The sequence below is a fragment of the Trichoplusia ni genome, chromosome 4, assembly GCF_003590095.1.
Source record: "Trichoplusia ni isolate ovarian cell line Hi5 chromosome 4, tn1, whole genome shotgun sequence".
In the NCBI taxonomy this organism is placed as follows: Eukaryota; Metazoa; Arthropoda; class Insecta; order Lepidoptera; family Noctuidae; genus Trichoplusia; species Trichoplusia ni.
In genome coordinates, this window is record NC_039481.1 from 12,539,578 (window position 1) to 12,566,946 (window position 27,369).

The following is a 27,369-nucleotide window of genomic DNA, read 5'->3' on the forward strand; positions in this document are numbered from 1 at the left end:
AAATCCATGCAAAGAAATGAAAAGCTACTACACTTTTCTTTCTAATAGAATTTCAGAAAACAAACCGGTGCCTTATTTATTCCCTAATAATTTGTTAATTTCAATTTTCCATCGCCCAAGCATAAATCAGCCAAATGTCACAAATCTTAAAAAGGAAGCAATAAAACATACACTTAATGGATTAAAACATATATTAAGTTTTCAAACTAATAATAACAAACAATCAAATTAATATTAAAGTGAATTTAATAATAATTAAAACTAATTAATAATAAAACTACGATATCAAATGAAATTGATATTTAAATTCTGTACTAAAACTAGTGGCAATAGTTCATCTCAGTTTTAGGTTCCCCCCCCCCCCTTTAGTACATCGAAGATAACCTCTACTTTTTGTCCTGTGCGAGTGATACGCATCACGACGCGACTTAATGTTACACGCGACAAATGTCCTATAATTTGGACGTACGTGGAGAGAAGCTCCATGATTCAAGAAGTAATGACCAAAATAATGATGTTACGCTCAAAACAAAACCACGTTACGTCGTGTCGCATTCCGCCTCAGATTGAACAACTGCCACATAAGCCACAAGTAGGGTATGCCGTTGAATTCCAGGGTAGCGTCCTGTCACGTTCGTTGCTCACACAGGACACAGCCTTACTCTTCCAGTAACCTCCTGAGATACTTTTTTAAGCTAATTGTGCTAAAATCATCAAAAGACCTTCCATATCTAAATTATCTTAGTTTAAAAACGTGTTTATAGACTTAAAAAGAGGCAAAGTCCATAGAATGTGTTTCAAACCTTTTTCTCAGGTTAACCAGGGTTGCCAGAGAGGAAATGTCTACTCAGGCGTTCTTAAGATGAATTTGACATTATCTTTATTCTAGCCTTTCCCCAATGTCAGAGACGGCTTCCAGTCTAACTAGATGCAGCTACGTTAGAGTCTTATGCAAGGAGCGGCTATTTATCCCTACCTGGACAACTCAATACCTCTAGTCAGACTATCTAGCGTCTGACCACCCGTAATGACTGTCAAACATGTATAAATAACATCGTTTGACATAATAATGTAAAAGTGATATAATTTATTCCATTTGCAGAATAAACTATTTCATTTTGTAATGTTAGTAGTTTTGTTTGTTAAGTTATTGGTACTATCCCCGCCTTCTTGGTGTATAACTTCGTTTCGACTAGATCATCTCGACTAGGCCGAGAAAGATTTTCCTTTTCCGTAACTGTAAAGTGATAAAATATTTACATAAGTTTCCAGAACAAACTGGACACACATAAAGAATAATTCCATTTTCAAAGGGTATTATGAAAATTGGGCTAAATTGATTAAGGCTGTGCTTTACGACCAGGTGCGTTGTATGTGGATATATAAGAAACTACTTTTAGCGCTTCATTACGAGGACACATCCTTTCGCTTTCAAGGGTTGAAACCTCATGTGGCTGGCACCTGGCACAGGAATTCTTGTTCTTCCTCAATAGTAAGAATGGCCTCTACTGGTTTTGCCGAGACAAAGAAAAATATTTACTTACTTCTCTCTAGCGTACTCTTGCCTGATCTCTCTTGTTGCATTGTAAAGTACAGCTTTAAGATCAGGGTAGGCTGCTAATAAATCTCTCCAATTATCTAGGTCCAGATGGACCAAATCTACAACCTAAAGATTAGGAGAATTTTTTTAAGGATTAAACAAAATTAATAAGTAGAAAAAATTAAATAACATAACACTAAATTGATCAATTGACTTCGAAAAGGGGGATGTTTTCAATTCGTCTATATTATTATGTATTTTTTAGCTCAGAATTTCGGAGTGGGTAAACAGATTTTGTTGATTGTTTTTAAATTAAACGTGAAATATACAGTTGGACATGAGGATTTCATCAAGTTTGGCTCGTTTTTTTTTTATTTGAAGTCAGTTGTATGTTTTTATTGTAAAAAAATCACCAGAGTTAATGAAATATACGAGTATATTATAAAAAATTACCGTCCGTGCATAATAGGTAAATTCATTCTTTCTGTTTGGAAACAATCCAGTAATGCACCCGAAATATCCATTCGTGTATAACACAGATAATAGTTTTCCTTCACCGCTGAAATAGAAGTAGGTATCTAAGAATAGGTTCGCTTGCAGCGCAAATTCGGACAATCAACCGCTACCAAGAAAGAGACAATCATAATGCAGATGGCATTAAGAAATGTAAAGTAAAGAACGAACGAACGTGAAAAATGTACTGTAATCCTAGTGTCTGGAGAAGCTCAGACTTATTTAACAAGGTTTAATTTATTTTTTGCATGCGTGAGGTTGACTGATACCACCCTGAATCCCAAATCCCTGTTTTTCATTTCATTACCTGGCATCATTATACCACTTCTCAAGTTCACCTTGATGGACGAAATAAGTTGTTGTAAACGTATCGCCTTCACGTACAATGCATTTACCTAAAACGTCATAAAATATTTTATATCTTTTAATTTAAAAGCAAAAAGCTTGTTTCATGAGTACTAGACAACTGGTGAACATACTTATTCATTTATAAATGCTTGGAGTATAGCATTGACGGTCATTAACCACTAGACCAACAGGCCAGTCAATAATATTTAGTTTATACCACATAAAAGAGTTGAAATAGAGGTCAAAGAATGATCTGATCTACATCTTGTTCATTTAAAGCTTAAAAAGTGTTTTTTGGCAGCTATACTTTAAACTTTAAAAATCTATCGTAACTATTTAGGTACTTACCGGGAAAAATAACAACACGTCGTAATCTTGCACATAACTGCCTCTTGAAATAATCTGGCATCTCTCGGAAACTTGGTGGGGCCTCCAAATGATGAGCGTAGAGTGCCGAAAAAACATCATGCCTTAAACATGGCGGCAATTGATAGGCTAGTTCTGGTAAGAATTCACCTTGAAACAGTAGAACGTCATTATCAACAAAGGATTAAGCAGTTTCAGAAAATACAAGAAGTAGATGCTGAGGAAAAGATAAACTTCCAAACAATCCCAAAGTAATGATACCTTAAATACAAATAATACGATAGACATCTTTAAACCAGTGGCTAGACCGCGACCTGTGACTCCTGGCTAAAAAGATCTAGAATTTGTCCTGTCACTTCCTATGCCGAAAGTGTGCCACATCTGGTGACCTCATGTTGCAATTTGCTACATTGATCGAGAGTTAGCGCAGACCACTTGTATTTTTATCGTTTAACACTAAGAAAGCACTGATATAATATTTGCAATTAAACACGAAACAGAGAAAAAAAGGAGTTTAAAAAATAAATAAAAATGTCAATGGAGTGTTATGATCAGGCACCCCACCCTTTTTTACAATATATTTTTTGATTTATCCCTCTTATCCATAATATGAATTTATTTTTTCGGATTATTTGTTACAGCGTATTTTTAGTTTTTTACCTTTTTGTCTTTTCCATACTAGGCTGGTGTAATCCGATACCGAGTCTTTTATAGATGCACAAAGACCACAGCTCGATAAATATTCTAAAAGATTTCTAACTGCGTAATCGTAGGTATAAAGCTCATGTAGCAATTGGTTTACGTAGTTGATCGCTGCAGCCAATATCCATAAATCTAGAAGGTGTAAACAGTAGGTAACCGCACATTTGTAGTAAACTTCTTCTATTGTAACAGCCATAACCTAAAAAGACAATAAAGTTATTGAATGGAAACATAATTGTGTTTTTTTTAAACAAACCAGGGTCCCAATTCTACTATTTGCAATGGCCGATGAATTAATGAAATTCGGCTTAAAATTACAATTTCCGTATTGACTTAAGCATTAAGCTAACAAAATAATTGTAAATTCAGTACGGGACGGTACACTTAAGGTCAATACAATTAACTTCCATAGTTAAATAGCAAAATTGGGGTCCAGAATTCTTGTAGTTCCGATTGCAATTAGAAATAATATTAATAAACTAACAATACAAGTTTACTTATTATTAAATGATGCAACGTTTGGATCCAAATGGAGTCCTTAATCATGAGCTGACGCGGCGGCAAGGTTTCGAGTCAAACTGACACAGTTCGCCACCGTGTGAGTGAAACGTTGCATCATTTAACAATTAATCATCGGCAGGAAAAGTACTATAAAAGTTTACTTAGATACTCACTACGTCAACATCCGTATGAGTATGGATCAAAATAATATACGTCAAAGCCACCAAATAATCATATGGCCAATACTTTGGAACCACGAAACCAGGTACAAGTTCACCTCTAGAATTTGGCATATCTTTTGTAACTCGCGCACAACCTAAAATCATATTAAAAATCTTAGTAAAATATATCATCACATCAAAAGTGATAAGTCTTGTCATCAAAAGTGATAGCGAATTAGAAATCATTTACCTGCAATCTTACTGCGTCCCTTTTTAAGGCAAAAAAAAATTGTCTACGCCCGTTGAGAAATTCGAAAAAAATAACTGTCTCACCGCCTTTCCTAGAACCCGTGTGAAACCACTCTGCTTCTTCGATCGATTTACTTGATTCCATTATTGTTTTATTTATGTTTTCAATAGGAAACGTGTCATCTGTTAAGAAATAAATAAATCGCATTGTTCCATGTGAGTTACAAAGAAATACGCGTTTTAATTATAAACTGCTATACTCTGTCATAAGCAAACTGTTTGAAACTACAAGGCTAGGCAAAAACCCAAGTTCGCTTGTTTCCTGGATCTCCTCAAGCAATTGATCTAGTATAATATGACAGCCTTTGAAAAAAAGTCACAGAGAACTCTAACTTGCCAACAGACATGTTAAATAGACAGGCGTCCTACCGAATATGTGTAAATTGAAACGTGGTCTAAGCATTGCAGTATTCCTTTTTTTCCTATACAGTTAATGTAGCCTACTCCTTTTTACATCAAAATACCCGCCAATAAAAGCCACTATAAAAAGGCAAAATTGAAAAAAAAATCATTTTGTTGCATGTATGTATATGTACATCTAAATGCTTATAAATATTATGTAAGGCATAAACGGTTTCTTTAATATTACAAACAGACCCTCCAATTTTATCTAAAATATATATAATACATATATTCACTTACGTCTGCAGGCAACAATAATCCATCCACAAGTGAAAAAGTGCATTAACAGTACCACTATAGTCAACTTGAAAACTGCGTACACAACACTGTTCTGTAAAACGAGGTATAATCTTCCAATCAAAATACACAGAAATAAATGGAAAGATTGCAAAATTCGTCTAAAGCTGTAAATTGGTGGAAGGAAGTCTTCTCCTTTGGGCTGTTTGATGTACAACCTTATGTATGCTTAAACCTCTACACAGTTATGTAAACCAAAAGAAATTTTCAAAAGAGTCGCAGTGTTTTAATTTAATGTTTACTCTTTACCTTTAGAAAGAGGAGAGTTATTAGTTTGACGTGTCTGTCTGCTTATAGCATCATAGGTCTTGAAGGGAGTTTCCGTTTATAGTGTCGGGACATTATAATTTCTTACCTCGTTACACCCAATCTTCATCACTACTCCCCCATAAGTCGTGTAAAACCAATCTTAAATGAAAACGTCAATAAATAAGGACACAACATACCCTAAATTTCATACAGAAATGATGTCGAAAATCAATCAAATGTCGAAGTCTTAGCAATCTTGCCAATTGAAATCTCCAGTCGTTATCTATGAAGGTCATCAATGGTAACAAAATTGTAAGGAAGTCGATATAAAATCCTGTACTCTTGAATTGTTGCAAGCCAATATGTTTATATTTCAACTTTTTATTCTCCACAACCAACTCAATCTGTACACAAGAAGAATTTATCAAACTGTATCAGAGATTAATAACAAAGTAAATAGATGTTTCTGAGTTACATATAGATGTAGGCGCAAGCGCGGTTGGGTGGCATTGCGTGTTTTTGACATCAACGCGTTTTTAAGCATGTGGCCATGTGTACATGCTAAGCCTGATTGTGATTGCAGTAGACTATAAACCCGATAATAATATATAATGAAAAAGGTACATACCGTCAAAAACTCTGATACCATCTGAGCCAGATGAATAATGTCCAAAACATACAGGACAATATAGAATCTAAACCATAATATAGACCATTCTGGAAGTAATGTGAAATTCAACACGATGATACTGGACGCGCAAGGACCAATAAACCAGGTCAGGAACAGCCAACGGGAATACCACGTCCGGTTACGATTTTCACATGGCCCTTTGCTCCACTAAAACAATAATTAACAATCAGACTCTTATCATAACGAGACTTCTAAACTCAATTAGACGATAAAGGAAAACATTCGTGGTATTAAAAGTCGAATCATATACATGTGGGAAGTGGTCTGGGATTAAAAGCATTTGTTTAACCTGAAGCATGATATTTTTTTTTGCCTTTTTAAATATTGTATGTACTTACTGGAAGCTTAATAGTTTTACATCCTCGTATCAGGTACTGGACAGTATCATATGGATTCTCAATGTATAATTTTGCCGTTGCAAGAAAATCCTTTTTATGCTGTGGGTTTTTTGCGATGGTTTCTCTAATCTGAAAAGCAGAACGTAATTTATTAGCTGTTCCCGGCTATGTTTATCCGTACATAGAAATTTGCCATTCTCAATCCGGAGTATCAGCTAACTCCATGCTCAGGGTAAAAAACAAATGTTTACCCCGTTACGCTGATTTCCAAAAAATATTGGATACTTTATCGTGAAAACAAAAAAATTAAGGGCTATCCATTTGATTGTGAAATAAAATCTCGTGTGACGTCACTTACTAGTACGCTTTTTCTAGCAAGTGATGTTACTAGACTTGCATACATTTCATCATCTTAAATGATTTTAATGTTTCTAACTCTTTGACGATGACAAGTGATAAAATGACAAATACCTGTTCAATATATTTGGGAAACCTGTCTGACGGAATAATTACGTTTTTTTTTATTCAAATAGGCTATTACAACAGAATTGGTGAACCCAGGAAGAGATAGATAGACTGTGTCTATATTCGAAGGAAAAGCATATACTTCCCTTGCTAAAATGATAAGTTGAAGGTTATATGGTAGAAAAATTTACATTATACCAATCCCAAAGTTTTACGTCGAACATGAGTTACCCTGTAATACGATAAGATACGATAAGATTTACCTTATCAGTGATAATGCTCTGGAACATTTGGACGTCAATATATAGCAGATCAACCATTTCGGCAGAAGTCGCCGTTACACGGATAGGTCGTAATTTCGTACCTTGCAGTTGTCCAAATATATCGCCCTGTGTACAAGGTATATTTTTACGTAACTTTTAAAAGTGTTATATTATGTACCAGTGCCACTAAACGAAATAAACAAATTAAAAAGATAAATAGACTTTAACGAAGTAGTTTCAAGAGTGATGTCATAATTTAAAAAAATATATATTTATGTATAATTTATTTGTTCAACTTTTTTCCAACTATTCCAGCCGAATGCAACAGAATGTATTTGCCATAATAACTTTCGAAAGAGGGATTCATCTGAGAAGTGCGCATCGAGATTCGCTCGATCTAATGTCACGTCAGCTCATGATTCATGACTCCGGTTGGATCCGAAACTAGTTGGGAAATCCCAATTAATACGCGTGAGTAAACTGTTCTTCGACAATAGATTAAGGATACTCGATTTGAATAGAACTTGACAAAAAAAATTATGTCAGAATACTTAGAAACTTAACAGCATTTACCTTACTAAGAACAATGAGCCTTTTTCCTTGTTGCCAAATATGAACTCTCCCACGATGCACTATGCATACATTGCTCACTAAGTCCATTTCTCTGAATATGTCGTAATCAGGTAGGAAGAAACCCTGAATTGCTGCACCGGCCAAATTCCTCTGCATCATTTCTCCACCGCCCAATATAGTATCCAAGATAATGAAAGTCCTAAAAAACCGTACCTAAAGATATAAAGACCGTCAACCTTGAACTTCAGGAGCGAATATAGCATAAAAATGCATGCTTTGTTAAAATCATCGCAAGCAACTTCCTTTCCTTCAAACTTTATAAAGACAATGTGCAAATAACCATAACCTACTTATGATAGAAAGAATAATTGATATCCTGTCGAAATAAGATACCAACGCGGTCTGTCATCATCTCTTGTACATTGGAGCCTTTAGTTCTGCAAAAATTATTCAAGATCAGTATGATTCAATTTTTTTTAAATATACAATTCCACATTCCATGTTTCCACATTTTCCTTTACCTTAACCAATAATATCTGAGGTGGGCAATTACCCTTTGGATTAGTTTCTTCTCTACTCGCTCTGAGGTTAGAAATGTTTCCAGATGGTAAACGTCTTGTCGGTAAGCCACATCTCCTTGATAACTCAATACCAGAAGGGTGACAGAGAAACATGAAATGAACCTAAATAACAAGTGGTTAGGTTAGAGTTTTGTTCGTTAAGTGTACGTCAAGACAGGGGTGGTCAAAGTTGAAACGTGGAAAATATTAAATTAATTAAAAAAAATGTTATAACTCTAGGGAACAGTCAGATGTTTCTAGAAGAGGTTTGAGCATTTTGGTTACGTCAGTGGGGAATTTATACCTTGTTTTCCGGAAGTTAGAAAAAACCCAGACACAGAACAAAATAAGTGGTCTGTTGGTCTAGTAGTCAGTCACCCTGATTGATATACCGAAGGTTGCGAGTTCGATTCCCACCCACGCGATCATTTTTCTCTGTCTCAGGGGGTTATTTATGTGTAATATTGTTAAGATTATTACAATGGACTGCACGGATAGCCGAGTTGTACTTATTATTATTTAACAAGCATGTCGGTACACCCGGCTATCCGTAACATCTGCAAAATTAATGTTATCCACCGATGAAAAAAAATATAATAACCTTTTTTAGAATAATCACTTTTCAGGAGATCTTACTTACCAAATAATGAGACCAATTCCTATCAGCAGCATACCGACTCCTAGATTCTCCCTGTTAATTATGAATCTACCAAAGTTCATTTTCATCATTCCACTCTCAGCTAGGCTGAGGCTCTCAGCAAAGATCTGAAACGAAAGAAAGCGGAACATTCTTTTTCTATATCCATTACAACTTCTCGACTCCTGAAAGCAATACTATACGGAGTCCGATTTTAAAAATTGGTGACCAAAACTGTCCGCGACAGCATATTATTATGTTCATCTTTTAAGGTTTACTTCATGACAATATTAACGGAAATTAATTTCGTTCTATTGTTTTAATAAGTATTTTTAATGAAAATGCGCAAAGATCCCTTAACTTCGTTTAATCTCGGGGAATATCTTTGGAGAAATCACTGTTTTAACATAGCCCCGCGATATTTTTGTAACGCGGTGGCAAGACCCGTTTGATTGATTTAAAAATCCCACCTTATATCGATCTAGCTATCATAGCCACGCGGACGAAGTCACGAGCAACAGCTAGTTAATTGATGACAATGAACTTACCAAATGCAACTGGGACGGATTTAGTTTCGTGGGCTGGTGTAAATATTTAGGCATCCAGCAATCATTGCGCCTCTGAATGTCAATTAATTCCATGTCTTCATCAAATACGAAGTTTACACAGTTTACCATCAAGTAATGACTGGCTCCGAAGACAATCAATATGTTCACTATTTGCCACTTTAAAATCTGCGAAGCGAGCGAAGACCGTTACAGTATATTTTTAGTACGAAATATTTCTCGGGTTGGGCAACGCCGATAAATACGAGTGAGTAACCGGTGCATCAGTTAATAATGTATGACGATCTGGATAGGATAAAGATATATCCGGTCCAAATCTTTTAGTATCTCCCTAACTTTCAAATATTACTGCGTAGGAAAAAAAACTAATACAGAAAATTAATACCAACCATTATGTATGCAATATTGACAGTCGGAAGATCACCGACATATTCAAAACATGCAAACAATATATATATATGAGCAAATCTGCAAATTGTGTTCATCAGCAAACAGTTATCAATGGATATTGTTTGCGTCATAAAGAGTTGTATAATTTGGTACACTGGAACGACACCAATTATGTCTAATATGAAGCCTTTTGAAATATAGTTAAAGAAGCACTTCCTCTTTGAAGTTATCAATATTCCTCTATGGTCGTAATAATAAAGCTGAAAATATTAACCAATTTATTACCTAAGTATTGCGAATGTAAGCATACATACTAAAGTACTCATTTTTGGTAAAAAGATAAAAAACTCTTTGGTCACTAGACGTCACTACAAGAATAATCCAGCCATAGGAATTTTGTTGTCTGAGTGTAACATTTCTGTCCATCAATCATCAGACTTGTCTTTTCATCGAGGGATCTTCCACTTCCGTACATTTGAGCACCCCATAGAAGTGTCACATCTACCCAATATTAGACCAGTAAAATTTCTCACGGGCGTATGTGTAAAATAATAGTAATCTTCGCACTTTCCACTTCTGGGTGCAGGCCTTTACCGAAATATACTGGGTGTCCCCTATAGGCCAGACGGGACAAGTCGTAAGATGATAACTTGTTACGACTTGTTACGACTTGTCTTTGCAAAAAAAAAAACATGCTACACACAAAATTTGTTTACAAATGTTAAGTATGTTGACAAATGTTTTTCTTACGAATAATTTGATAATAATATCGATCCAGGCGATGCAATCACAAAAGGCGCTAATCTTCGCAAATGTCCATCTAAAAACAGCTCCAATCCCACCTGTTGGCGTTGTAAACATTAAAATTAAACAACTTTCTTGAAGAGGTGTAACACTCCTGTTTCCTGATTTTCGTTTTTATAGCAATCTTACCGAGACATGACGCCGACATTATAGACAATCCTACAATGACAGTTCTGAACACAAGCCAGGCTCTCAAAAATCTGTAAAGGATTTAATTTGCAAAGTATTCAAGAATTGGTTCTCATTTACAAAATAAATAAAATCAAAGTCAGTTCATTCACCTTGTTTCTGGCTCACCCCAAAAAATACCCTCGAATGGTAGCGAACGATTTTCCTCAAAGCCAACAAGTACTTTTGAAGTTGTCATCATTGACATTCTTGTGCTCTGGATTCTGCTCCTCATCGCTGATTGATACTGAAACAATAATATTATTATGTTACTAACATGCAATCGAAACTTTCGCTTCAACTTCCAATCTTAGGACGTAAGTTAATCCATTTACGCAGGATATGTGACCGAAGGCTACTTTTAAGGTTTCCAACCCAAAAAAAAAAACAGAACCCTATTATAGCTGTTCTCGAGTTTTAGCGAGACTAACGAACAGCAATTCATTTTTATGTAATAATAGCTGTACCGGCGAACTACGTACCGCCTAACAGTCGATGATAATCAAACAACTTTTTTTGCAACTTTGCCATATTTTCTCTCCGTTTAAACCTTCCCTGGAGGACTAAGAATCTTTGAAGACTAAAATAAGCCAAATCCGTTCAGCCATACTCGAGTTTTAGTGAGACTAACGAACAGCAATTCATTTTTAAAATATAAAGATTTTGAGAGATTACTCACATCTTTATGCTTCAGCACGTTATTCCTGAACATGGTATCAAACTCCGGGCCATACTCAGTTTTACATGTGATTAAGAATGAATACTCAAATTTAAATCGTTTATAAACTTCAATAAAATCGTTAACCGGTATATACAGGACCTAAAACAAATAACAGTCAAGTAAATAATATTATATGTTTTCTGTCATTATGAGGCCAGGCTCTGAAGAGTTACAGTCAACGTCTACTCAATATGCAAGATCTAGATGATGCTATATTACTTAACACAGCAATTTTCCAAACAAAAATAAAGTTTAAATAAGGTCGAAACTAAACTTTTCTGAATCCGAGAAAGCCGCAAAGACCATCCGTGAAAAGAATGGATGAACTTGCAGGGCTTATGAAATTCGAGATAATCTATAACACCAGCACGTACCTCACATTCCGTGTATGCAGTATAAGCTTGTAATGATGGCTTAGAGAAAAAAACAGCACATACAGACATCATCAGACCACCGGTCATATATGATGGTACTAACTCACCATTGTCATTGTATTGTTCCACTTTTACGTAACCCTGTAACGATATAGTACCGCTGGCATCGGGACAATATTTTAGACAATTAACTCAAATACATTTGTGAACTTAAAGCGCTACCCCGAGCAATGCGTCAAAAAATCCGAGCGGGCTTATTGCACGAATGCACATTCTATCCCTTTTCGGTCAAATTCTATTAGTTTAAGCAGCATAGATTCTTATGACTGGCTTGGTGTGAACGGCACTAGAGCCCACAAACAAAATTTTAGAGTATTCTAACGTTTTGGAGAGTGTTCTCTGTACCCGGAGCAAAATTTCGGTTTCATATAAGGTGTAGTCTAAAAAAATAAAATAAGTCCATCAAGTGAATTTTAAACTATTGGACGACTGGTTAACTTTTTTTAGAAATGTATTTGACTGCGTAACTAGATTTTTCAAAAATTAGAATAGAGGACATTAAAGCATGTTGTTGAAAAAAAATAACTACGTCACAAGACAAGTAAACCAGTGATAGACGAAATGCGGCGCGCGACAGATTAGGTTATGTGTATAAATAATAACTGGCAGAATTATTATTTTTAAGTCGAAGAATTTACAATGTTTTTGGATATTTTAAACGGAGAGAGAATAATATATATTAGATATTACTGTTTCATAACTTTCTCGGAATAGCGCTTTATACCTAAAATTAGGTTACTACTACTGAATATTACCTCAACAATCCAAGTAACATTTTTACATTGATTTCCAAAACTGTATATAATCGCATTTCTTGGAAGTATCAAAAATTTGGCTTTGTAAGCCAATTCTCTTATTAGTAGAGGATTAGCGTGTTGAAACGACCTGCATTGGCCAATAATCTTTTGAGCCACCTCAACCTGAGCTTTATAGTAGACTTCAATGGGTTCATTTCTTAATGAATTTTGATATATAATTTCTACACCCTTGTGATACTTCCAATGGCATATGAGATACCTATTAATTCTCTTTAATAAGTCACGATTAATTCTGTAACATTTGTAAAAATCGACAAAAGCCGTAACAAACTGTTGATATTTTGTAATATGCTTGTGTCTCAAAAACAAATATGAGATATATTTGCATCGCAGAAATGTGGCAAAACAAAAACCAATGTAAGCGACAACTGTTCCCGCATAAACATCTGTCAAATTTGTTGGTTCATATTCATTGTATATCTGCTCAAAATACCATAATACTGTTACACCCGTAAATGGTGACACTTCATCGCAAGTTACATTAGGAAACTTTTCACACAATTGGTCTCCAAAAAAATAATGCAATGATAGACTTGGTAAATGGGAATGAAGTTCATAAACGACATGGCCCATTATCACCACAACGGCAATATTAGTCAAAATAAGATTTCGCATGATATCTAAGCCTGGGTCTTTACTAATTTCCCATTTCAAATATACTCCATAAAAAAGTCTGTAAATTCGTATGAGTCTGTTAAATTGAAGAGTAAAGTAATACTGTGAGAATCCAACGATTTCTGCCAAATCTTCAATCCAAATAGTTGACATCAAATCCAATATGAAAGTAAAACTCTTGAAACGTTCAAACAAAAGTACATAAAAGGTAGTTGTTACATTACCTCGTTTTTTCATAGCCGTACAGAGGGATACCCCTAAATCAAAAGCGTATGCGAGATCAACCCAAAACGAGAAAAATATAAACCATTCCGGAATTCTCGGTCTTATCAAATTGATCGGATACGTATAAAGGACAAGGCAAAGGGTAAAGTAAAATATTTTGTGCCATGCGTAGCCGAATCTGGACTCTGGATTCAATATCCAAGGAAATTTAAAGTTAGTGAACATAGATTTAGTTTGGAGTTCTGAAGGAGTGCATAATACCAGCTGCCCTAAGTACTTCGAACAGTGATAAATATCTTCTTCACGAGGTAAGCCATGGGTGATTTGCAAATCTTCTCTAGCCTTGCCAGTCAGTTTTGACCAATTATCAACGACATGAAATATTTCCCACCAACGTCTTTTAATCCACGATATTCCTTCATCTACATTCCTGTCTATGCCTCTAACATACGATTTGTTTGCAAAAAGTATATAGATTATTATATTATTAATAAGTATATAGATTATTACACCAATTCTACTCTAAGTAATTGAACTTGATTCTTTCCATTGTAATATCATATCTATTGACGTTTCTTTCAATATTTACTTTCGATGTTCATTACAAACGTCGTTTGTATTTCACGTGTCGCCAATGTGTTTAATACAATAATAACCGATTCAACATTCGCGTGGCTTTTTGTATGCAGTTCAATAATTAAAACTGTATGCGCGTTACGTGTTCATAAAAGTTGTTTAATACATTCAAGTTTTTGTTTGTTTTCAACGATCAAACAATAGAATGTATTGTACATTAGTACAATGTTTACTTGGATTCTATTTTATTCAAATAAAAACATTGGCGCGACCATAAAAGCAATTGAACATGATATTTTACATATTGCCTAACTTTACTAATGTTCAATGTGATATAAAATTGCAATAAGGAAGTTTTATTAATTCTCCATTCGTCATTCTTTCAGTTTAATACCACCAATGCCTCTGTAAGAGTCATAAAGAGTATCGTCACCAAATATTATAACACCACACAATTACAATGGCTAACGTACCGACAATTATTATAATAGACCGACAGTTTTATGTCAAGCTCAAGATACCAATTGTTCTATTTCCCGTTACAAATGTATCAATGGACAGCTGGAATGTATCCTGAGTTTAAATAATTATTAATCGTATTATATTGTCCACTAATGTCATTTTAAATATTGTAGTTAGATGATTTCAATATTTGCAGTCGGGTCGCCTGTCCGCATAATACCTTAGAGGAATTCTAGTTTGAAAACAGAACAATGAATATCGTGCTCTGAATATTTTATTGACCTGCGAATGAATACTTAACATATTTATTATAGAGAATATTTTAAATAATTTCACTTCGTTTTAAAATCGTATTTGATTATGAATGAACTTAAAGCAAACTTGAATGTTTTATGTGTTAAGTATTCTTTACGTAGTTTATATTTTCGTTGACAGACTTACAAATAATTATAAACCAACTAGCTTTCAATCAAAATTATTCTACAAGCATTTTCAAAATCCAAATACAGATATTCTGTTATTAGAATTTTAAACATAATTTAACATAATTATAACTATTCTTAACTCCTGACTGCCAAACAATACGAACAAAACTATCACAACACGATTGCAGGTTTTTTCCTAATCTATTCCAAGAGTCGGCAAGTAACATTTGTAGTTAGCTAAAAGCAATTAAATACGCAGTAATTACTCATTAAAATACAATTACTTAGGCATGAATTCAATAGCAATCTCATCAACGTTTGAGACGCGTGTCAAAGAACCGCAAAAGGCGCAAGGCCGCCTAGTGCACATCAGCTATGCAAAATATAACTAAATTATGATTGTCGACACAAACACTGCTTACTGCCACGATACAAAATAATGCAGAAAACCTACAGCTGTCCTCGGAAATCAAAATTGATAAGTAATATAAGCCTACCTACGTATACGCTAGGCATAGGAATATTCTGCCAACAACGTTGGGAGAACGCTTGGCTGATGAAGATAATATTTCCTTATGATGATGTCGCAAGTTCAGGATGCCTCTTGGGATAAGTACGAGAATGTAAGCGTCCACAAAGAGAAAGTAGGCAATCTGTGACGTTTTGACCATTTGTCAATCATCATCGGCCTAGCCTTTTCCCAACTGTGTTGGGGTCGGCTTGTCAATGGCGCGCTCATAAACTTGCACTTCAAAAGGTTACCTGCAAACTATTCATATAACTGCATATACATGTCATTATTCTAGTTTAATAATATTTCAAATAGCTGATACGTAGTATTCTCACCCAATCACTGACCAATCGCGGCGAACTCTGCTTATCCTTTATTTTCAACCAAACCGTATTCGAGACAATATAGTATATTCATTTCACTCACAGACCGGTCAGTTGTCATGTCAAATCATTAAAATTGATTTTGGTGATAAATCAAAAATGTTTATTTTCTGTACTCGTCTAGCTTGTTGCACAAATGACGCGTTATCTCTCGTTCGTTCACCACATACTGTTATTTCCATCAGCGTATCTCGTGTATTTAGATAAGGCTATTTGAAATCAAGTTTTTAATTCCTATGCAAATTGCTTGATGCTGCGATCTAAGATTCCTCTTCTATAAATAAATTGAAATGTCGCTTCTTCGTCACGTACCGCTATGTCTACACTATCTCTTAAGACTCTAAAGTGAGCATTTATTTTTAAGTGGCAAAATTAATAATTGTTACTTTAAGTAATCAATATTTCACATTCAATTTAACGTGAACCCAACTTGACTCTGTAAATATTGAAACCGCCAGACAGGAAATGTTTTATAAATTGATCAATAAATTAACCTACTCTTTATTGATGCACTCAAACAAATCAAGCCTCTTGATTTTCTATAAGGAAGTAACATTGGGGCTTACTATAATATGTTAAAGTAAGATAACAGCAATTGTAAAAGTGAGACAGGGCACTACATGACGTAGAGCGGTGTCTCCCTTGCACGTCTGCAACGATTGTATTTTAAGCGGTGTTGGTAGGTCACCTGTACTCTTTCCATATTATATGAAGTTGCATAATTATTTTTATTCATGATTTTAAACTTTGAAGTTAATAATAGTGGTTTTTGTGTCGCACCAAAAATAATAAGTTTTCGGGTGTCATAAACAGGCTGTTTGGGTTCGGCCTTTGATTAAAGTAAAATACCATTAAAATAAAGGGACGCATTTGTAAATTAATAATCGGTTAATTTAATACCATTAAAAATTATTCATTATTAATATTTGATAATATTGTACTAGTTGAAGTGCTGGTGGATCCACTTATAAATATTACCTATCACATACACATACTTTGACGTATAAAATGAGAGTTGTTTTGAGGTGGCCTGCGAAAAGGTTGTATGGGTGAGATATTTGAACAAGAGAGGGATTTCCTACAAAAAATCATTGAGCAAGTTTATATGTTACCAGAGTTACTTTAATTTCCTCCTTAGGCGCGATGTAAATAAGGAAGATATTAAATCATAAAATTTAATACGCAAAAGATGTGCGCGTAATTAAAAGGTTTGATTAAACTGATTTTATACCAAAATCCATTATGGTAAGCTTCGAAACAGCTATTAAGGATTCTCATTAGAATTGAAATTATGATATTTTAATGGGTCCCCTGAAACCAATTAGCTGTCTATAGTTTAATTGTTTGAAGTTATTTTAATACCAAAGACGTCATTCATTACAAGAAAATTGAATTTCCTTCAGTTCAGCTAGGTGCCTACATTTTCTTGATAGCAGAAAATGTTGGCATACCACTATTAATTATCTTGTGTTTTACGAGTTGGTAATAAAATACCTTATTTTATGAGTCTTCAAGTAGATTCGTAGATAGGTACCGGATGCCGCATTCGGGTCGACCGCGCATAGTACCGGGTTCAGCCCACCTTACGTTAACCAACTGACGATCTGACTTCCCCTACAAACTTTATGGAGTAACACGGAATTGAGACAAAACAAAATATCGGTTAACTAGTCAATAATTGAGTAGTAAAAGTCGCAGAAATTGTAAAATGAATAGTCACTATATTTATATATAATATGATTTTGATGATTGATTTAAGTAGAATAAACTTGCAAATCCACATACATACGTATAATATGTACGTATGCCAAGAAAATAACGAGACTTTGATCGGAGAGTCGTGTGAAAAGTCGTTTGTATTTTCCAAAAAAAGCTTATTGATTTAGGAGTAGGTATTAACGACAGATGAAGTAAGCTTTTTATCATTCTAATAGAAAACAGTGTAGATACCACATTTGCTGAAACCGGTTTTTTTTGCGTCATTAAGATACCGCTGCATGCATATTTTTTAAAACCGGCTACAAAATATACGAAAATATCCACGGCGCAAATATCTCTTGGAAATATGTTTTCGTTTTTCCAACGAGAGTAACAAATAATTAACTAAAGACTGCTAAAATACCAACAAAAATGCAAGCACAAACCATGAATGTCATATTTAATAAATAATAATAAATTTCAATTCAGTGAATCTACTTCAACGAATCCCGCAATTGAATACACAAAACCGCAAGCAGAATGCAACATTAAAACCAAATGATGCTATGACTTGTTTTTGCAGGTAGTCTGTTTTGCGACTGTGAAATAATGTGCATCATGCATACAATAGCTTCTGTCATACGAGATAAAAGCGTAGCTGAGCTTCGTAATGAGAAAAACTATGACCTAAATTGTATCCTCAGTATCGTTAGAACGTTCTACATTAGGATATTATTATATTTTACTTTTACTTTTTAGGCTCATCCGTGTATTGATATAAAATCATATGTTATGTGATTACAGACATTTCAAGATATCGCGTAACGAAACGTTCTCTGAAATGTTCAGGTGAATAAACATCTCATTTTATTATTTTTTTCCAAGTCGTGCCTTTCATTGAACTTCATTAGCTGAGAACATTCGTTTGAAAAAACGAGATCAGTCAGAGTTGAAACGCTCAATCATAACCCCGGCTCCAACAAAAAGTATTTCGATCCTCCTCGCGCAGGCTGATACGAAAAACCGCCTGAAAAAATAACGCCCGGCACCAATTTTCTAAACAGTACAAAAAAAAATAACAATCCGATATCAATCCAATAAAGGCCAGGAAGGAAACAGCCTCCGACTAAGCAATCACATGTCAGAAAGAGATGGAAGACGATGCGGCAAACGTGAAAGTGAGATGGAATAGCGATTGTGCCGAGTTCCCAAAGAACGGTGTAAACAATAAAAGTTTTTGAAGAAGTTCGCGCGTATTCGCCGCGCGAAAGGGTTCCAGAGTAATGAATAATACAGATAAATTATTCAAAACACAATCGTATTAAATTCGAGTCGCTTGTGAAATTTTATTATAGGGTGTCCGCAAAGAAAAGTTTCCGAGTGGCACTCCACCAATTTATGGACTTTTGTTTCTGTTGAGGAGTAATTAAAAATTTTACGGTTGCCGGAGTTATGGGAGGATAACTCATAATTTAATTATTTTTGCTTCATTTTGTTGTTGTTTACACAAAGTTATGGCGAAACGCTCCAATATATCCAATAAATCAATTTAAAAATATTGCGGAAATGACAGACGACCTTGGCCTTGGAGAAATCTAATTCACGATGGGCTGGTGTTAAAACGACCCTATTGTACGTTAAATCGTTGAGTATGAATATGAAAATTTGAATTGAATACCGTTAACAAACATATTTTATAATAACTGTAATTTTCCTTATAATAAAACCAACAGACTATTAAGAACACAAGGTTGAATTCTCTGATATTTTTCTCTAGTCTACCACCGGAAACTTTTCATTATTGTTTCCTGTCGGTTATCGAAGGCTCCCTAAATCAAGGCTCAATTGTCTCATTGGCACCAAAAGTCATTTAGGTGCGTCTCAATAGATGGCGGTGTCGTAGTTTATAGCAGTTTACGAAAAGAATATTACAGACTGAAATATACGATTGGTACGTCATGGGGGTACCATAAGCTCTTGAAGTAAAGCAATTGGGAATGTGGGAGAGAGATGCCGCTCTACGCTATGTAGTGCGCTATCTTGTTTTCACTACTGCAACAGACTTATATTATTCTCTAAAAGGTGGTGTTCGCCCACCAGGATACTTGCGGTTCCTTTTATTGCGTGAACCTGAGAACCGGTGAAGTTGTCAACTTTTATTGTTTAATCTAGTTCGGAACAGTTTATGTAATAGCTTTACGGTCTTTTGGTTTCCTTCGGAGGTTTCTTTCAGCCGTCCTTCGGAGATCGGAGTTGGATAAAATTATATCATTTGAGACCTTTTTTTTGGCGTTCATAATCTGCTTACTTTTACCAAAAGCATCTTACAGCCGAATAAATAAAAAAAATGGTGTAAATTAAATACAATATTCAAATGAACTACACTAGTTACCATTCAACCTATAAACTATATTTTAAAATCTAGACTTTGTAATTAACAAATTAGCATTCAAATCCAGTTAATATTGAGTCGCCATTCACCGAAATCTTATCAAGTGATTTCATGACTAATTAACAGTTCCGGATCGCGACACGATCATATAATAAAACTGTTGTTTTTGATTGGGGGGATAAAAGTGAGACAATGAGTTAATTAATGCCTATTTAAGTCTCACGAGATTGCGCACCCGTGTACAATACAAGTTTTTGTTTTAAGCTTTACGCAATGGAATAATTAGCGTCGCTATTAAAAGGGTAAATTGCAACAAATCTGTAGTTTTAGATTTTTGTCTAAATCAACGTCTAATTTTAATCAATCAACGGATTTAATTACTCTGACTCACTGCAGTATGTCACCTATTACTTGTCTCTTATGTCCTTCTGTATCTTTATCTCTTACAACGATTCATTTTTATTAATAATTTTATTAACTTGTTGCAACAATATACATTTAAAAAAAATTCAAACCTCGTCCAACTCTTTTCGTTTAAAACAAATCGAATGAAACCAACCTGCAAATCTATAAAACCTCCATAAAGGAAACCACCTTTAAATAACAACAAACATTCAACAAATCATTACGAAACTTTCAACAAACAAATTTCAGAACAACCTTTGTATAAACAACATCATATTCAGAGGTGTCTACAGCAGATTTCGCTGTTGATTTAAATAGGAACCAACCGAACCGACTGTAGACGCTTGACCATAACTGACGTAACTTAGTAAGGAAACCCCCCGGTGAGGCACGCAAGGCTAAATGATTTAGTTAACTGAAGATCTAGGTGTCCTAGATATAGCTTGGTTTAGCCTTAGGTATATAAAGGAACCTCCTTAGTCTTGTCAGGGCAACGTTCCGGTTATGTAGTGTTTGGAAACAGACGCAAGGTATCTTAATTGGAAAATCTAAACAGTAATCCGTTTAGGCTTAGTTGGACGTGAAAATCTAAACCGTAAATGGGTTAGCTGAGATGAATTTTGGAAGATAATTTACATTTTGAATAGAATATTTTGAATTCACCATTTTAACTTTAAACTATTTACTGAGACAGGTGGCTAATTCCAAAAAAACCTTGATATGTGACAATTACATTATTTAAAATAAACAGGTCAATTGGGAGTCGCATTCGCATCACTGAAAGTTCTATGTAGATAAGTTAAAGAAAAACAATTTTCCCAAAAAAATATTTGGCACCCAACAAATTTGTAACCGTAACTGCCGTTTCTTTCTCCCGATCTTTATTTCAAGAATTCGTTAGTATAATGCAGCAGAAGAAAAACATCATCTGCGAGAATTTTAACTGGCTAGCTACGTTATGTGTTTACCCATTGGGCCCGGAACATTAAAATCTTTCAAAGTGAAGGTTTAAAAGAGTTTTTAAACCTGTTTTCGAAATTTTTATTTTACCTAAGTAAACATTAGGTTGTTATTCATACGAGCTGCGATAAAAATCGAATATTCAATTCACAATCTCTCACTCCGTACTACAATTGTGCCACAAATATTTAGGGCAAAGAGGTATGTCATTTAGCCAGTGGCACAAAAACCTTGCCCCGCGGGGGACCAATAGCTTACAAATGTAACCTTTAGCCGAGTGACCTCACAAAATGGCGACTAGCCCGCTTTTGTCAAATACGATACAAAAGCCAAGTTCAGAAAATCAACTTACGAACTTTCCTACTTCCTACTATCCTACTAATATTATAAACGCGAAAGTTTGTATGTATGGATGTCAGTTCCTCTTTCACACAAAAACTACTAAACTGATTTAAACGAAACTTGGTACACATATATTTTATAACCAGTATTAATACATAGAATAGTTTTTATACCGATTCTATGTTCCTGTGGGATCATTTTCAATTTGTAGCGGGTGGGCCCGCGGGCAAGAGCTAGTGTAAAAAATAATGAAAAATATGTGTATGAAATAATAATGTTGTGTACAGATATGGGTGGTAATATGTAGTGACAAGATAGGAGAAAGTAATTTCTTTTTATGATTTCCATGAGCCATGCTACGTTATTGGCGTCATGTTGTCATTTTTGTGTTTATGTAATACTCATACATAACCGTAACGATAAAAGGACGATACACGAAAATTGATCATCATAAAAATATGTTGATTTGTATCTCCATACAATTATTTGTATACACTCGAAACCTCAAAAAGGTTACGTTAGATAAGTTTTAATTTTATTTTATTTGTATTGTAGCTCTCATTATCATCATCACTTATAATATTAGACTTAGGTATAAAACTATCATAAATAAATCGTTGAAATCTTCTTGTATTTCGCTATTAAGTACGTACTCATTCAACAACATCAAGAAAAACACTACCTCAAATCATTACGTCAACAGAAACAAGAATGGACTTTCTAAACATAACTATTCATTGTCTTCGATATCAAATATTCATAAGGAATCGTAACATTCATAATAGCGTGCAAAGGTTAAAGGCATCAAGTCAGTCTGTCACATTAAGTCGGATGTCCCATTAAACGTATGTATAACATAATACGTGTAATCACTTCGACACGATAGACTATTACAATAAACTGTCACTCACAATAGTAGAACTTAGTCACTGTTATCATATCCCTTCCGTTTGCATATATAAGTTGACCTGATTTATGTGCTCTATGTATGATTATTATAGATGCTACTTTCTGATTTGATTTGAAAATGTGTCTACTAGCCGTTGCTTATGACTTCGCTCGCTTTGATATCGGTTATTGTTGCAAAAACATTAACGTTCTTCTACGAAGGCTGATAAATAAGCCTGAGTCTTAGACCAAAATATCAATTACCTCACTACCAAAGTTCATCGAGATCGGTCTAGTTATTTAGGTGCAAAGATGCAGTAAAAACAAACAAACTAAAATACTTTCGCATTCATAATGTTTGGAACATCAAATTAGAAAAGAAGACTTTAAATAGCATGCCTTTTCAGCTATAAAAGAAGACAAGGAACACAAAGAAAACAAGTCAAAGTGTTGTGGCTTACATGATTTTGACTATTGGGAAAAAGCTAGACCGATGATAATGTTAGAACCGAGTTTTCCGCTTGTTTTCGACTTGGCCTTAATTTCCTTATATATAGAATAGAGAGAATATGGGAACGAAAACATTAGTATACATTTGAACATTCTCAACGATAGCTCGAACGCTCCAGGTTTAGAATTACACTCAGCAAAAGGTAATTTTCCGTATTACCGTAATACTATCTGATGACCCATGTGACCTTTACGGTTCACCATATCTGAGGGTCGACCTCGGTCCTTTTGTTTAATATAGATATAACTAAGTAAGTAAAAACGAAGGTTTGCAATTAAATTATTAGTAAAAGGAGATACTTATTTTGTAAATATATTAAAGACTAAAAAAAAACTCGAGTTTTTGTGATATATTCATGTAGCATTTTTGCACTTGAGAGATACAGAATCCAAGCCAATTTACTTGTCCCGAAGTGTTATCTTTTAGGTATTATCCTAAATATTTTGAAAGCAATCACAGTTTTATGAATATTTTTGCACACCTGCTGAAAAGAAAATGACATATTTTTGCATTATCAAAAGCACTTAAAAATATGTTCTCTCTTTATGTCCACATTTCGCGTATCAAATTAAAAGGTTGAATGTAAAATCTGAGTGTCATATTTTTGGAAGCTTGCTTAACTGTTCAGTCTGAATAACGAAGCTAGATTAAAAATATTAATAAACACTGTTAACGACTATGCAAATATTTTTCTGACATTTTTGAATCAATGTCTTTATATGATTTACAGTTTTGCAACTTTCATCGTTTTACTAGTTCTTATTTCTCTGTTCTCTTTGTTCCAAACTATTATTGATAAAATAACTATAGTGTGATTTTAAGAACCGACGCAGAAAGATGGCTGTCCGTCAGATTGAGCAATTTTAATTTAATTTGTGTACCTATTAAAGTTGTAAATTATAAATTTATGGATTTGTGTTACAAAATATACTGTATTATCGGCGGCAGCCCAAATATACGAAATTTCGTAAGAATGCTCTTTTTGTTGAGTAGAAAACGAATAGGAAACTGCCAATTTGCAGGACTCTTGTTTCGGCACATTACGTGCACGATTTTTGTCTTTGACTGACTTATCAGTTCAATATGTTTGAGCGATTCTTTAACATCAGCGATCAGCCAAATCTAACCACTCTACGCTGTCTCTCCTGTAGCAGATATCGATATTGTATATCAATTTGTTTATAACGGTAGCGTTATAATTAATTTGGGACAAAGCGTATAGTCCAGTACAAACTTAGTAAACGGAAACACACTATGTTTACGAGTCCATTCATTAAAAGTTACGCTACGGTCTTCGAGAGCGGCCCGCTTGCAAGCGAGAAACTGTTTTACAATGTAATCATAGGGAACTGGTTAACAACTCAATAATGTTTTACTTCACACTAGACTAGCAATTTAAGTAAGTGTTCTAGAATCTGGTGTCGGCATTTAGTCTATTTCACAATTGTACCTGGTTGTGTGGCAGTTAAAATTTAGTTTGAAAAGAAAATTACCGAAATTTGAATACAGGTATACAGAATCGAAAACTATTAAAAATACTAGTATTCTCCTAAAATTTTCATCCGTTCCTGAAAGTTGATAAATCAACTATTAAACTAACTAAACTATTAATCACTTTTTGCTGAAATCGCTAACAGTCAACACTGGCACCAAGACTCATCCATGGGCTACGTTTTGCCTTCATACACCGCTTGGCGAGAGATTACATAACTTCATTAAATTCCAACTTGGCACATAATACCTAGCAGGCAAAACCGAGTTTCGCCCAATATCGGGGCCATATTGAAGATATGACATTAATTAAGCCAATTAGGTCGACGTCCTAAAGGATTTACCTACTGGTAAAGCAATCATTTAAATATATGTTTCAACAACTTTACCCTTGGATTTGAACTACGGGTTAACGAGTTAGAACCAATCTAGTAACCTGTACCATCGTAAGGGTATTTTACTTAGGCGATACTGACTAATAATTTATTGATGTGTTGTATCGAAAACGTAGTTAAACATGAAGAAAATGTAACAAGCCCTATTCTAAATCGAATTGTTAAAAAAATACACAAGTCACATTCTGCATCAGGAATTTCAGATATAGCACACAATAAAAACACGATAACACTACACTCGCTTTACTTTTTAAGCCAAGAGAGGCAACCTGTGGGTCTACCACCGCATCTTATCGTATTGACTCTGGTAACTGTTAAAGCGAGAAGGCGCGTTATGATTTGTAGAGCAGTGTCTCACTTCTACAACTTTAAGAGTTATACTTTAAGATATGGTGGTAGACGCCTTGGCTTTACATCCCGGTGCGAGCCACTCTCCAAGTTAGTCACAACCGCCCGCTCAATGCACAATACCTACCAACTTCGTCGTACAAGTTTGTTGTAACACGTACGTATCTATCGAACTATTCAGAGTGCGGATTCTATAGATTGGGGTTCTCGAATAGCTGTTTTCCGCATAACTATGCACGGTGACAAAACTCGGTTTCGTTGGTACTTCCGTTATTACGTGTGTCAATTACGGTGGCAAAAAGTAGGCTCTTTATTTTATTTGCATAATTACTAAATTGCGGTGCTATGCAAGGGTTTGTATGCACGAGGTGCAGATTCGATCAAAACGTGTGACTTTTACAAAGTTATTTTGTACGTTCTTAATCAATCTAAGATACTACTGACAAACGGTGATGGAAAACGTTGTGAGGAAACCTGGATTTCAAATATTGGTTCTTGGCCTTTGCCCACCAGAGGGGCGTAAATAGGTTGGTATTAAGTATAAAACAAATTCAATAAAGGTTGCCATCACTATCAATGATGTACCATCACTACTCTACACAAAACATAAATCGTGATTGATCAATAGAAATACGAATAACATGATTCGACGAAATTTAGATTTTGTAAGAATCTACATTCATTTTTACTTTCGATGATTGGCAAATTGTATGTGTAATGGTCATTTGGAACAAATCGAAGACGTCGATAATATTGAACAAAGGTGAACGCGGCTATCTTCCCTTCACTAATGAAATCCCTTCACCGTAGTGCGGCACTTAATTTTACTCAATCAGGTAGAATATTTATTATTGAGAAATTTGTAGTAATCTAGTCAGATGAATTGTTGTGTGTCATGAATAAATATGATTTTTAACCCCCGATGCAAAAAAGGGGTTGCACGTGTTTTTCTGTATGTTTGTCTATCGGTGACATCAAAGCTCCCGAACAGATTAGGCGATTTTTATTTTGTATTAAAGGTGAATTATGTGCAAGTGTTATTTACCATGTTCGATAAAAATCAGTCGAGCTATCAAAAAGTTGTAAGCGAGATATTTTTTACTGCACAGGTATGAAAAAAAACTTTTAAATAAAATTGCACAACAGATCATAAAACAATAAACAGTCTTTAGGTTAATAAATTGTCTAAAAAGTTTCGCAAAACAGATTTACCGAAAGGCCGAAAATTTGAACATCAACAATGTCAATGTGCAACCAACTTGAATTGGGACGTGGATCGAAAATTCGCTGGAAATGCACCATTCAAAATATCTATGAGAAAGTTTGGACCCGATAGACTGAAATTTCTCCAGGAGTTTCGATTGAGACGTCAGAGATAGAAACTATTGTAGCGGAGCAGAAGGTATACTATTCAAATGTTTGAATGAAAATCAAACGGACATTTTGACCAACGAGGGTTTATTTTGGTTGAAAATTTCTAGTAAATACAGATTTTCGCTATTGTTATTGTAGGTGATGAGAAATGTTTTTTTCTTTTAGGTAATCCTTATGACGAGAACAGCAGTAGTACTTTAAGTAAAAGGTAGATATAATTAAGAAAGTGCTTTTTGGACACAAGACAAAGTGACAGAATAGATGAATAGAGGCGTTACGTATTTTTTTTCTACCTTATACCAATACAACTGCAGTATGCATTTGAAAATGGAATTCTAAGAGTTTTTATTTGAAATACCCTTTTTCATAATTTTTCGAGACATGAGTGTGACTCTACATAATTGCGTCAAGTAATCGAATAGATAAGTGTCCAGTAAAAAGAAAACAGCTCCTTTATAAATTAAAAAACTTTCTTACTACAACAATAAAGTTTCAACTGCTGACATTCCCTAAGCGCTCTGAAGCGTCTCCCTCAAAATTTACCGCTGCGAT

At 34.6% G+C, this 27,369-nt stretch overlaps 2 protein-coding genes across 11 annotated transcripts in view; both read right to left on the minus strand.

Moving 5' to 3' along the window:
• Positions 1-259: 259 nt before the first annotated feature.
• LOC113493065 lies at positions 260-3,403 on the minus strand. The gene is made up of 5 exons (XM_026870863.1): positions 2,750-3,403; positions 2,361-2,448; positions 1,994-2,099; positions 1,545-1,666; positions 260-1,237 (listed from the first exon to the last, which is right to left on the minus strand). The coding sequence occupies exons 1-5, from the start codon at positions 2,808-2,810 to the stop codon at positions 1,207-1,209; spliced, it is 408 nt and encodes a 135-aa protein (XP_026726664.1). The 5' UTR covers positions 2,811-3,403; the 3' UTR covers positions 260-1,206.
• A 176-nt stretch (positions 3,404-3,579) lies between these two features.
• LOC113493057 overlaps positions 3,580-27,369 on the minus strand; it is a 38,283-nt gene continuing 14,493 nt past the window's right edge. For 2 of the 10 annotated variants that reach the window (XM_026870844.1, XM_026870846.1), the window contains 18 exons: positions 11,523-11,663; positions 10,957-11,090; positions 10,805-10,875; positions 10,622-10,713; positions 9,871-10,131; positions 9,464-9,649; positions 8,919-9,043; positions 8,240-8,401; positions 8,069-8,155; positions 7,719-7,917; positions 7,146-7,271; positions 6,418-6,546; positions 6,017-6,226; positions 5,586-5,792; positions 5,083-5,173; positions 4,382-4,563; positions 4,144-4,286; positions 3,580-3,668 (listed from right to left, as the gene is read on the minus strand). In XM_026870844.1, the coding sequence (XP_026726645.1) occupies positions 4,185-4,286; positions 4,382-4,563; positions 5,083-5,173; positions 5,586-5,792; positions 6,017-6,226; positions 6,418-6,546; positions 7,146-7,271; positions 7,719-7,917; positions 8,069-8,155; positions 8,240-8,401; positions 8,919-9,043; positions 9,464-9,649; positions 9,871-10,131; positions 10,622-10,713; positions 10,805-10,875; positions 10,957-11,090; positions 11,523-11,663 (2,505 nt within the window). In that variant the 3' untranslated portion in view covers positions 3,580-3,668; positions 4,144-4,184. Of the gene's footprint in view, positions 3,669-4,143; positions 4,287-4,381; positions 4,564-5,082; positions 5,793-6,016; positions 6,227-6,417; positions 6,547-7,145; positions 7,272-7,718; positions 7,918-8,068; positions 8,156-8,239; positions 8,836-8,918; positions 9,044-9,463; positions 9,650-9,870; positions 10,132-10,621; positions 10,714-10,804; positions 10,876-10,956; positions 11,091-11,522; positions 11,664-11,938; positions 21,882-27,369 lie in introns of those variants that run through there. The other 8 variants (XM_026870839.1, XM_026870840.1, XM_026870845.1 and 5 more) reach the window with 8 other exon arrangements.

Excerpts from the sequence above, each read along its gene's own strand:
- LOC113493065 (XM_026870863.1), bottom strand. The coding sequence starts at position 2,810 with ATGCCAGATTATTTCAAGAGGCAGTTATGTGCAAGATTACGACGTGTT. Across the intron at positions 1,667-1,993 it reads TTACCTATTATGCACGGACG|GTTGTAGATTTGGTCCATCT; the intron begins GTAATTTTTTAT and ends CCTAATCTTTAG. Across the intron at positions 1,238-1,544 it reads CAAGAGTACGCTAGAGAGAA|TTACGGAAAAGGAAAATCTT; the intron begins GTAAGTAAATAT and ends ATCACTTTACAG.